Below are 13,142 nucleotides of genomic sequence, written 5' to 3' on the forward strand. Positions count from 1 at the left end.
AATTTGGAAGGCTAAGGAACGATTTGATCAAAGTCTTCAAGATTTTAAAGGGATCAGATAGGATAGATAGAGAGAAATTATTCCTGCTGGTTGGGGGAGCCTAGGGCTATGGGGCACAGTCTGAAAATTAGAGCCAGACCTTCTAGGAGTAAAATTAGGGAACATTTGATGACTCTGTCAGCAGCTGGCTAGGCCCTAAGCTCTGGAATTCCCTTACTGAATCTCTTCTCCTCTCCTGATACCTGGAATGAGCGGGGTTGTCTTATGAGGAGAGGTTTGACAGACTGGGCTTGTTTCCATTGGAGATTAGAGGTGAGAGGGGTGACTCGAGTTGGAGTATAGAAAATCCTGAATGGTTTTGACAAGGTGGAGATGGAGAGGATGTTCCTCTTGTGGTGTGCCCATAACTAAGGGGCACTGTTTAAACTTGGGGGTCGCCCTTTTAGGGATGATAATTGTTTCTGAGGGTTGAGCGACTTTCGAACTCTCCTTCTCAGAAGGCGGTGGAGGCCGGGTCATTAAATATTTTTTAGAGGGAGGTGGGGAGAGGTTGATAGATTCTTGTTAGACAAGGGAATTAAAGTTTATTGGGGGGTACATGAGAACATGGAATTCAAAATACAAACATATCAACCATAATCTTATCGCATGGTGGAGCAGGCTCGAGGGGCAGAGCAGCCTATTTCTATCTTGTCTATACGTATGTTTACTGCTTTAAGACACTTCTTGTCCTAAAACCTGTCCTAAAATCTGCTCCTCTGGTTTGGGGGTCAAGCTTTGTCAAGGACCTTCGGACGCTTCACTGAATTTGAAGCACCATAAAAACACATTGTCGTTTTTGTTATTGTTACCTGGACATTCATCCATTTTGTTTACCCACAATTCTTCAACAGTCTCACTCAGACATGAGGTGAATTTCCAAAAGGTGACAGGAGGTGTGGGAGGAGATGCTGATTCTCTTGGGAGTAATGCTGTTGATAGGAGTCAGTATCTCTGGGAGAGAATGGAGGTGGGTGGGGAGAGTAGCAGTTGGAGACGGCGGGCATGTGTTGACACTCTGGGAATGGATGCAGCAATTTGTCGATATGCTGGTTTTACACAAGGAATTCTACAACATTGTTTTGCAGACCCTCCTGGCTCAGCTGAACCTGGGCAACAACAAGAGCAAACTCCCGTTCCTGTCTGTGACCATGTCTCTGGAGGGCAAGGCCAGCCATCGGGAACTGATGTCTCGTCTCCTGGCTGACCTGACAGGGAAGCGGATGTCAGTCGAAGATGTGACTTTGGCCTTTGACCAGCTGCTTCTCGATTTGCCAGATCTGGTCATTGACACGCCCGAGGCTCCTCAGGTACATACACATAATTGATCCTCTCTGCATCTCCACCATTAGAGGAAATGTGTTGCAGTTCCAATGTAGCAGCGGGTTCATGCTGATGTCCAAGCAGAGGGAAGCCATTCAACCCATTGTGTCTGTACCGGCTCTCCAAATGAGCTATATGTTTGTGCCATTCTTCCGCCATGACATGGCTATAAACAGGCCCAACACCTGCACACTACACATCATAAGGCCCATAACCCTGCATATTCTTCCTTTCAAGATAACTGTACCAGTACACTGGCATCTACCCAGCAATGTGGAAAATTGCCCAGGTGTATCTGTACACAAGAAACAGGACAAATCCAACCCGGCCAATTACCGCCCTATCAGTCTACTCTCCATCATCAGCAAAGTGATGGAAGGAGTCATCAACAGTGCTATCAAGCGGCACTTGCTCAGCCATAACCTGCTGATGGATGCTCAGTTTGGGTTCTGCCAGGGTCACTCAGCTCCTGACCTCATTACAGCCTTGGTTTAAACATGAACAAAAGTGCTGAATGCCAGAGGTGAGGTGAGAGTGACTGCCCTTGACATCAAGGCAGCATTTGACCGGGTGTAGCATCAAGGAGCCCTAGCTAAACTGGAGTCATACTCTGGCACAAAGGAAGATGGTTGTGGTGGTTGGGGGTCAATCACCTCAGCTCCAAGACATCACTCCAGAAGTTCCTGAGGGTAGTGTCCTCAGCTCAACCATCTTAAGTTGTTTCATCAATGACCTCCCTTCTATCATAAGGTTAGAAGTGGGGATGTTTGCTGATGACTGCACAATGTTCAGCATCATTCACAACCCCTCAGATAATGAAGCAGTCCTTGTTCAAATGCAGCAAGACCTGGACAATATCCAGGCTTGGGCTGACAAGTGGCAAGTTACATTCGCACCACACAAGTGTCAGGCAATGACCATCTCCGACAAGAGAGGATCTAACCATCGCCCCTTGACATTCAGTGGCATTGCCATCGCTGAATCCCCCACAATCAACATCCTGGTGTTTACCTTGATCAGAAACTGAACTGGACTAGCCACATTAATACTGTGGCTACCAGGATAGGCCAAAGGCTAGGAAACTTATACGAGTAACTCGCCTCCTGAGCTCCCAAAGCCTGTCAACAAGGCACAAGTCAGGAATGGAATGGAATACTTTCCACTTGCCTGGATGAGTACAGCTCCAACAACACTCAAGAAGCTCAACACCATCCAGGACAAAGCAGCCTGCTTGATTGCACCTCCTTCCACAAACATTCAAACCCTCCACCACCGATGAACAGTGGCAGCCGTGTGTACCATTTACAAGATGCACTGCAGTAACTCACCAAGGTTCCTTAGACAGCACCTTCCAAACCCACTCCCAGATCTCATATGATGGACAGAACAGCAGGTACCTGGGAGGTCCACCACCTGGAGGTCCCCCTCCAAGTTATTCACCACCTTGACTTGGAAATATATCACTGTTCCTTCACTGTCGCTGGGGAAAAATCCTGGAACTTCTTCCCTAACAGCACAGTGGGTGTACCTACACCTGAAGGACCTCGGTGATTCAAGAGGGTAACTCACCACCACCTTCTGAAGGGCAACTAGGGATGGATAATAAATGCTGGCCTAATCAGTGATGCCCACATCCCGTAAATGATGGGGGGGGGTTTACCCTGGTACGTTAAAAAAAAAATATATATATATTTTCATTCCCCATTCCTCAAACTCTTAAGAACATCCATTGGCCTAAAACTAGATGACATGTGGATCTTGATGGAGTGCATGCTTCACTGGCCAAATGAGGATAAGAAACATTGCCAAACCTGTTTTGTTTGCTCATTACCAGCTGTGGGTGCAGCCCTACATCAGCTTGAGTGTGAGGGAAGGAGGGTTAGGTTGGGGAGAAGGAACCCCTTGACATGGTAACAAAGCATGGGATGCAAAGTTACACGGAATACTGTGTGGGGGAGTTGTGTTGTTGCAATGTGGCTTTGCTGGGTAGAGTACCTATGCTGGTTCGAAAATGCTCCCATTCAATTGGCCTTTCTTCCTTGTTGATGTGTAGTGTGTTGTGCTTGTGTGCAGATGCTGGGCCAGTTTATAGCCCGTGCCATGGCTGACTGTGTCTTACCTGCTGGATTCCTGAACGGCTACAAAGGAAAGGTTGATTGCGAGCAGGCTCGGTAAGCACTGACTGGCTGCTGCGTTTATTCAGAAGACCTTGTTGCAGAATTTTCTGTTGACAATCGGATGGATTCCTGTCTGTTTTTTGTCATTCTCGGAGGCTGGATTGGTGTTATGTTAGAGGTAACATGCTCAAATATGACCGACATAGACTTCCTCCTCTTCCATCTTCCGCCCTTACACTCCTCTTTTTGAGGTCAGAGAGATGACCTCAGTGGCCACTCATTTGGCAGATGGAATATAAGGTGGGAAAATTAGGTTGTCCACTTTGACTTTAAGAACAGGGAAGTAGAAAATTATTGAAATGGACAGACTACAGAATGCTGTGGTAAAGTGGGATCCGGGCATAGTTGTACATGAATCAGAAATAGCTTGTAGGTATAGTAAGTCACTGGGAAGGTAAGTGGAATATTGCCCTTTATTGCAAGAAATATAAAATAGGGAAGTTTTGCTATAGTTGTACAGGAGATTGATGAGGTTGCACCTGGAGTATTGTGTACAGTTTTGATTTCCTTACTCAAGGAGGAATATACTTGCATTGGAAGCAATTTTGAGAAGGTTCACAAGGCTGATCCGTGGGATGAAGGCATTGTCTTATTAGGAAACGTTGGGCAGGTTGGGCCTATACTCCGTTGGAGTTTAGTTGAATGAGAGGTGATCTTATTGAAACATATTTATTTATTTTTAATAAATTTAGAGTGCCCCATTACATACATTTACTAATATATAGAACACAGAAACGGGCCATTCGGTCCAACCACTCTGTGCTGGTGTTTATGCTGTGCATGAGGCTCCACCCACCTTCCTTCATTACACCCATTAAGCTCTCCTTCATGTCCTTACTTTGTTTCCCCATAAGTTCATGTTCAATTTGTTTTAACTGCGCCATGTGTTTTTCAAATATATTTATTCTTTCATGCAATGTGGCCTTCACTGAAAAGATCATAATTTGTTGCCCATCCCTAATTGTCCTTGAATCTAGTGGCTTGCTAGGCCATTGCAGAGGGCAGTTGGGAGATGAGCACATTGCTGTGGATCTGGAGTCACATGTAGGCCAGACCAGGTAAAGATGGCAGATTTCCTTCCTTAAATGAACCAGATGGGTTTTTACAACAATCGATGATAGTTTTATGGTCACCATTACTGAGACTAGCTTTATATTCCTGATCTTTTAAAATGAAATTTAAATTCCATCTGCTGCTGTGGCGGGGTTTGATCCCATGTTCCCAGAGGATTAGCCTGGGCCTTTGGATTAGTAGTCTATTGAATTACCAATACACCACGGTCTCCCCAAAATGAGTAGCATATTTTCACCACCCTTTGGGTAACAAATGTGTTTCTGCTCAAGTCCTTGTTGCATTTATTAAGGTCTGTTTTATATTAGTGGACATTTGTTATTGGCATCAGTAGGAACTGTAAAGGAGTAAGAAGATAGAGGTATTCATTTGCACAATTCATTAAAAGCCAGTGGAGCGTGCGGGTCTCTGTTAAAACTATAAGTGGGAAAATCGAGGTGGGCACCAAAGTTAGGAGTATTGATTGTGCACCCTCCACCCCTACTGACCTCTTATGCCCGTTTCTCACCAGCGTGGCGCTGGACAAGGCCACGGTACTGCTGAGCAGGGAGCGAGGCATGCGCCTGGACAGCGTGTGGGGGGTCGGAGGTGGCCTGAGACCCGTGAAGCAACTCGTCAAAGAGGTACGGTATTAATCTTTGGATTAATGGGAAAGTGTCCAAACAGCCCTGTCAGTGGAAGTGGGATGATTGAGGCAGTGAGCTGCCAGGCATAGGGGTGTGAAGGAGTGGGGGGGAAGCAGTGTGAGATGATTTCACGGAGCTTCCTGTTCCAGCTGCAAAGAAACTGCTCCCCACACCTACCGCCTAGCCCCCCATCTTTAAACTTTTGAGGCCCTGAATCTAATATAAATTTGGCTGTGAATTGTGGGGTGCTAAACAGGTCATCCCAACACAGATTCCCCGAATGAGGCGTCACAAAGGAGTCAGGATGACAATCAGACAGGTAACTAAGAAAGATGTGTGGTCATGGGGGGCCTCTGCGTCAGGCATTGGCCCAGATATAATATGCTCCTGCGGGCCCCGAACAATTAACCTGGGCTCCATAGAACATAGAACATTACAGCGCAGTACAGACCCTTCGGCCCTCGATGTTGTGCCGTCCTGTGAAATCCCTCTAAAGTCCCTCTACACTATTCCCTTATCGTCCATATGCCTATCCAATGACCATTTGGATGCGTTTAGTGTTGGCGAGTCCACTACTGTTGCAGGCAGGGCATTCCACGCCCTGACTACTCTCTGAGTAAAGAACCTACCTCTGACATCTGTCCTATATCTTTCTCCCCTCAATTTAAAGCTATGCCCCCTCGTGCTGGACATCACCATCCGAGGAAAAAGGCTCTCAATGTCCACCCTATCATCCTCTGATCATCTTGTATGCCTTAATTAAGTCACCTCTTGACCTTCTCTCTTAACGAAAACAGCCTCAAGTCCTTCAGCCTTTCCTCATAAGATCTTCCCTCCATACCAGGCAACATCCTTGTAAATCTCCTCTGTACCCTTTCCAATGATTTCACATCCTTCCTATAATGCGGCGACCAGAACTGCACGCAATACTCCAAATGCGGCCGCACCCGAGTTTTGTACAACTGCAACATGACCTCATGGCTCCGAAACTCAATTCCTCTACCAATAAAAGCTAACACACCGTACCCCTTCTTAACAACCCTCTTAACCTGGGTGGCAACTTTCAGGGATCTATGGACATGGACACCGAGATCTCTCTGCTCGTCCACGCTACCGAGAATCTTACCATTAGCCCAGTACTCTGTCTTCCTGTTATTCCTTTCAAAATGAGTACCCTCACACTTTTCTGCATTAAACTCCATTTTCCACCTGTCAGCCCAGCTCTGCAGCTTATCTATGTCCCTCTGTAACTTGTAACATCCTTCTGCACTGTCCACAACTCCACCGACTTTAGTGTCATCTGCAAGTTTACTCACCCATCCTTCTATGTCCTCCTCCAGGTCATTTATAAAAATGACAAACAGCAAGATCCTTGTGGTACACCACTAGTAACTGGACACCAGTCTGAACATTTCCCATCAACCACCACCCTTTGTCTTCTTCCAGCTAGCCAATTTCTGATCCAAACTGCTAAATCACCCTGAATCCCATGCCTTTGTATTTTCTCCAATAGCCTACCGTGGGGAACCTTATCAAACACTTTACTGAAATCCATATACACCACATCAACTGCTTTACCCTCATCCACCTGTTTGGTCACCTTCTCGAAGAACCCAATGAGGTTTGTGAGGCACGACCTACCCTTCACAAAACCATGTTGACTATCTCTAATCAAATTATTCCTTTCCAGATGATTATACATCTTGTCTCCTATAAACCTTTCCAAGACTTTTCCCACAACAGAAGTAAGGCTCACTGGTCTATAGTTACCGGGGTTATCTCTACTCCCCTTCTTGAACAAGGGGACAACATTTGCTATCTTCCAGTCTTCTGACACTATTCCTGCCGACAAAGATGACTTAAAGATCAAAGCCAAAGGCTCAACAATCTCCTCCCTAGCTTCCCAGAGAATCCTAGGATAAATCCCATCCGGCCCAGGGGACTTATCTATTTTCACACTTTCCAGAATCGCTAACACCTCCTCCTTATGAACTTCAAGCCCTTCTAGTCTAGTAGCCTGTATCTCAGTATTCTCCTCGACAACTTTGTCTTTTTCCTGTGTGAATACAGACGAGAAATACTCATTTAGCACCTCTCCTATCTCTTCGGACTCCACGCACAACTTCCCACTACTGTCCTTGACTGGCCCTACTCTTACCTTAGTCATTCTTTTATTCCTGACATATCTATAGAAAGCTTTAGGGTTATCCTTGATCCTACCTGCCAAAGACTTCTCATGTCCTTGCCTGGCTCTTCTTGGCTCTCTCTTTAGAGCCTTTCTAGCTAACTTGTAACTCTCAAGCGCCCTAACTGAACCATCACGTCTCATCTTTACATAAGCCTCCTTCTTCAACTGTTTCAACTGCTTTAGTAAACCATGGTTCCCTCGCTCGACCACTTCCTCCCTGCCTAACAGGTACATACTTATCAAGGACACGCAGCGGCTGTTTCTTGAACATGCTCCACATTTCCATTGTGCCCATCCCCTGCAGTTTTCCTCTCCAGCCGATGCATCCTAAGTCTTGCCTCATTGCATCATAATTGCCTTTCCCCAGCTATAACTCTTGCCCTGCGGTGTATACCTATTCCTTTCCATCGCTAAAGTAAACGTAATCGAATTGTGGTCACTATCACCAAAGTGCTCACCTACCTCCAAATCTAACACCTGTCCTGGTTCATTACCCAGTACCAAATCCAATACAGCCTCGCCTCTCGTTGGCCTATCTACATACTGCATCAGGAAACCCTCATGCACACATTGGACAAAAACGAACCCATTTAAAGTACTCGAACTATAGTGTTTCCAGTCAATATTTGGAAAGTTAAAGTCCCCCATAACAACTACCCTATTACTTTTGCTCCTATCCAGAATCATCACCAGTGGAACTGGTCAGAATGTGCTCTGCACAGGTTCTGGGGTGCTATTTAAATCGCACAAGCTTAATTTCCATGTTAAAAGGGGCCTAATGGTTGAAGCAGGCAGGTGCTTTGGTACTGATGGGTCTACCCATCAGTAGACCTTTTAAAAATAGAGCTGGGTTGATCGCTGGTGGTAAAAGGGTAACATTGTTACTGACTCCATTTTCAGATCTTTACTATGTGGTTGAAATTATTGTCCATTGAGACTTTCTCACTGCAGCAATTGTACCTTCACTGACTTGGTGATTCTTATATAGGAGCTATTATTTGGTCAGATTGACTAACACAGATAAAGCAGTTCTTTGTAATGTTTAAACAATAACCTGTTGCATCAGCAACTGCTTGAATTCATTAGAAAGACAGGACTTGTGTTTATATAATGTATTTAACGTGCGAAGGATGTCCCAAAGCACTTTGTGGTCAATGAGTTACTGTTAGAGGACATTACTGTTGGAACACGGTCAAACACAGCAGCCAACTTGTGCCCAGTAAACTGTTGGATGTGGTTCAGTTGGTGACGCTCTCCACCTGAGTCAGAAGGTTGTAGGTTCAAGTCTCATGCTGGGGACTTGAGCATAAAATCTAGGCTGACTATGAGGGAGTGCTGCAATGTTGGATATGCTGTTTATTGGATGAGGTATTAAACCCAAAATCCTGTCTTCCCTTCCATATGAGTGTAAAAATCCCATTGCACAACTTCAAGCAGAAAAGCCTTCCCCAGTTCTCTGGTCGCTATTTAGCGCTCAAAATCAACATCAACAAAATAGATGTTCTGTTCACTATCACATTGTTTGTGGGGTCTTGCTATGCACAAATTGGCTGTGGTATTCCCTGAATTACAATAATGACTATACTTTGGAGACAGTATTTCATTGGTTACGACACTCTGTGGTCAAGAAAGGTATATAAATACAAGTGTTAGTTTTGTCAGAGCATGCTGCGTTTTAAATGGAAGCCCTGCTGTGTACACTAACAGAAGGAGGTGGACTAGCAGTAATCCTTTAAACTCGTCACTAGATGAACCTGTTGCTGAAGGAATACCTGCTGTCTACAGATGTAGCTGAAGCGGGGCTCTGCCTGCAGAACCTGGAGGTTCCCCACTTTCACCATGAGCTGGTCTATGAGGTATGTCACCCTTTGTTTCGCTGGATGGTGTGTACCACCCCCTCCACCACTACCCAATCCCCTGCCTCCTTTGATCAGCGGATGCACATAAATCAGCTCTACCCCCCCCCCCCCCCCCCCCCCCACCCCCCTCAGGTCACACACACCCCCATTGACTTGATGCACCAACTCTGAATCTCTCTGCAGATTCTACCTGATCTGTTATCTCTAGCATTTTTCTGTTTCCATATCTGCAGTATTTTGTCTTCTGTCCTGCACTGGCTGCTGGTACCTGTGTGTTGTTCCAGTACCTCGCCCTCGACTCCGTGTCGTTGAGTGTCTCTACCTCACTCCTTCTTTGGAAATTATTTTTTATTAAATTTTTAACCTTTCATACAAAAGAATATAAAAGACATGAACACCTCACTCCTATTGCCTTTGTGTCCACTCCCCATGTCGCTGTGACCTTATTAACTCTCTACTGTTCCGTTTTGCAGGCTGTGGTGATGGTTCTTGAATCTACCAGTGGCAACGCCTCTGACCTGATTGTAAAACTCCTGAAGAGTTTCTGGGAATCTGGCTTTGTAACCCTGGACCAGATGAACCGGGTGAGTTTGTTGAATCCACCTCAGTACCTCATGATCCTGTTGCCCACTGGGAGAAAAACATCAGCAGGAAAGTCAGTTGAAAATCAAAGGCCATTCAAATATCTTCTAATTTCTCATTGGTACAATGACCTTCTCATTGAGCCATACAACACAGGAAGAGGACATTGTGCCAGTTGTCGTGCTCTGAAAGGGTTATACAGTTAGCCCCACACTCCCCTGGTCTCTCTCAATAGTTTGGCACATTTCTCCTGTTCAATTATTTATTTTTATTAATTCTCTTTTGAAAGTTACTGTTAAACCTGCTCCCATAGTCTTTTTAGGCAGTGTCCTCTGTTTCGCCTTTGTTTCTTGTTCGAGCCCTTCATAACTTTGAACACCTCTGTTCGATCTTCACTTTCTTCTCTGCTGTAAGGAGAACAATTACAACTTCTCTGTTCTCTTCACGTAAGAATCAATGTAACACTTGTTTTACTCCTCCCTGCAAGTCCCGAACAATACCTTTGCCGTCAGCAAGTTTTTAGACAAGCGAGGCGACTTTCTACCAAAGCTGAGATTATTTTCACAACCTGACCAGGTTTGTTGGAAAACAACAGCTGTGGTTTCCAGTGCTGGAAGGAGCAGAGCTCCGTTTCAGAAACACACAATCCAGACTGAAATTCCCAGTGCAGTACTGAGGGGGTGCTGCATTCTCAGAGATGCTGTTTTATGGATTAGATGTTAAACTGTTTTATCCTCTCAGGTGCATGTAAAAGATTCCATGACACTATTTTGAAGAAATGCATGGGCTTTCTCCCTTATCTTATATTCTTACATATCTCTTAAACAACATCATTAGAACAGATGATCTGATTGTGAGTCACATTGTTGTTCGTGGGATCTTACTTTGCACAAATTGGCTGCTGTGTTTTGTGTATTGTAACAGTGGCTTTTCATTGGCTGTAAAGTGCTTTGGAAGGTCCTGAGATTTTGAAAGGATCTGTATAAATGAACTATTTCTAAGCTTGACTTAGTAAAGAGACTATCTTTTTTCCCCCTTCTCTCTTTTCCTCAGGGATTTATGCGGGTGTTTAATACCATTCAAGATATCAGTCTAGATGTACCAAACTCCTACAGCACTCTGAAATGGTTTGTGGACCAATGCCATCAGCAAGGGGTGATCACCAAAGCACTCCACAATCAGTGCCCAACACGGTAGGATGTGACAAAATGCAATCGTTAAGGAGGGAGCTGATATTTGTGGAGTTCAGTGCCACTAAATGGATTTTTTGGTGTATGTCTGAGTCGAGCACGGTTCAAACATAAACTCCTTGTCTCTCCAAAGCCTGTCAACTCAGGAGGTTGATGGAATACTCTCCACTTGTCTGGATATGTGTGACTCCCAACAACGCTGAAGAAGCTTAACACCATCCAGAACAAAGCAGCTCACCTGACTGGCATCCCAAGCCCTGCCTTAAACATTCACTCCCTCCAGCACCAATGCATAGTGGCAGCAGTGTGTACCATCTACAAGATGCAGTGCACCAACTCACCAAGACTCCTTCAGCAGCACTTTTCAAACCCGTATTCTAAACCACTGTCATGTGAGAGTATCTTTAAGAAATGGATGTTTAAGCAACGTACCTTTAAGAAATAGCGCAGCTCATATTATTGAAGTGATGTCAGAGTGTGGGTGGAGCTGGGTTTTTAGCTCAGCCATTTTGCAGTGTTTAGTTTCAGTTTTGAGGAAAAGAGCTTTGGTGTGTCTGTGTTTTGTAGTGAGTTGGATCTGCGGTGATCTGTGCCATGAAAGACTATCTCTGAATCATTTGGGTGATTTAAACTCATAATAGTAATGTCTTTAACCTGATGTGTTTCTGTTTAAAGGTGTTTAAGTCTTTTGGAGGGTTGAAGGAACATTTTGAGGGATTATTTTCGGGGTTATCTTTGAAGTAAGGGGTGTTAAGTGATCCAATGTTTATTTAAAAAGGTTAAGTTGAATTCATGGAATAAACATTGTTTTGTGTTTAAAAACCGTTGTGTCCATAATTGTAATACCACACCTGGAGACTAAGCCGTGTGCTTCAAAAGCAACAATCCATTAAAGGGAGAGGTTGGTTGAACTCCATGATACATAGGGCCTCACGGTAGCATGGTGGTTAGCATCAATGCTTCACAGCTCCAGGGTCCCAGGTTCGATTCCCGGCTGGGTCACTGTCTGTGTGGAGTCTGCACATCCTCCCCGTGTGTGCGTGGGTTTCCTCCGGGTGCTCCGGTTTCCTCCCACAGTCCAAAGATGTGTGGGTTAGGTGGATTGGCCATGCTAAATTGCCCGTAGTGTAAGGTTAATGGGGGGATTGTTGGGTTATGGGTCTACGGGTTACGTGGGTTTAAGTAGGGTGATCATTGTTCGGCACAACATCGAGGGCTGAAGGGCCTGTTCTGTGCTGTACTGTTCTATGTTCTATTTTGGGGTTCTGAAAACGCCGCTCCCATAACAACCACCAAGAAGGACAAAGGCAGCAGACACATGGGAACACCACCATCTGGAAGTTCTCTTCCAAGCTGCACACCCATCCCGACTTAGAAATATATTTCCGTTCCCTCACTGTCACTCGGTCAAAACCCTGGAATTCCCTCCCTAACAACATTGGGCGTACCTACACTGCATGGACTCAGCAGCTGACCACCTTCTCGAGGGCAATTAGATATGGGCAATAAATGCTGACTTTGCCAAAAATATTCACATTCCACAAACTAATAAAGAACACCTCCAATTTCTTAAGTTGATAGTCTGGGCGAAAGTTCCTGCCAAGGATCCCTGGTGAGTTGCCGGCAATACAATTGGTTGAAGTATATCTGCAGTGGAGTGGAGGAAAATCAACCATGGTTCCCATCTGGGTTTATCCAAATAAACCTTTTCTGCCTTTCTCCAGAGTTTTCCTCTCCCCGTTTTATAATATGAAGAACAGTTTCATTAGTTCATTAATTTTTACTTTTCGCGATTGTACCACATTTTAGTATTTGGTATTTGGGAACTTCAGAAGACCCAAGAGATTTAGAAATCCAAGTACATAAATCTCAAAGCAAATGGGCAGTTACAGAAAAAAAGTTAAAAAGTTAATGCTATGCTGCCCTTTATGCCAAAAGGGCTGAAACATAGAGGTGGAAGTTATGCTTCAATTATAGAGAGCTTTGGTTAGATCTTACTGTGAAACCCACAGGGACACCTCAATTGATCTCCCATGGCACTTGTAAAGTCGCCTTCTGGAAGCCGGCCCAGACTGGTGTGATTGTTT

The 13,142-nt window shown here is 44.9% G+C and overlaps 1 protein-coding gene across 2 annotated transcripts in view; it reads left to right on the forward strand.

Moving 5' to 3' along the window:
* Window positions 1–13,142, forward strand: part of LOC119965039 (programmed cell death protein 4-like) — a 48,338-nt gene that overhangs the window by 22,749 nt on the left and 12,447 nt on the right. The window contains exons 5-10 of one of the 2 annotated variants that reach the window (XM_038795255.1): window positions 1,128–1,349; window positions 3,436–3,533; window positions 5,122–5,233; window positions 9,173–9,280; window positions 9,757–9,867; window positions 10,919–11,058. In XM_038795255.1, coding sequence (XP_038651183.1) covers window positions 1,128–1,349; window positions 3,436–3,533; window positions 5,122–5,233; window positions 9,173–9,280; window positions 9,757–9,867; window positions 10,919–11,058 — 791 coding nt within the window. The remainder of the gene's footprint in view (window positions 1–1,127; window positions 1,350–3,435; window positions 3,534–5,121; window positions 5,234–9,172; window positions 9,281–9,756; window positions 9,868–10,918; window positions 11,059–13,142) is intronic. The other variant, XM_038795257.1, reaches the window with a different exon arrangement.

Source organism: Scyliorhinus canicula, chromosome 4 (assembly GCF_902713615.1).
Source record: "Scyliorhinus canicula chromosome 4, sScyCan1.1, whole genome shotgun sequence".
In the NCBI taxonomy this organism is placed as follows: domain Eukaryota; kingdom Metazoa; phylum Chordata; class Chondrichthyes; order Carcharhiniformes; family Scyliorhinidae; genus Scyliorhinus; species Scyliorhinus canicula.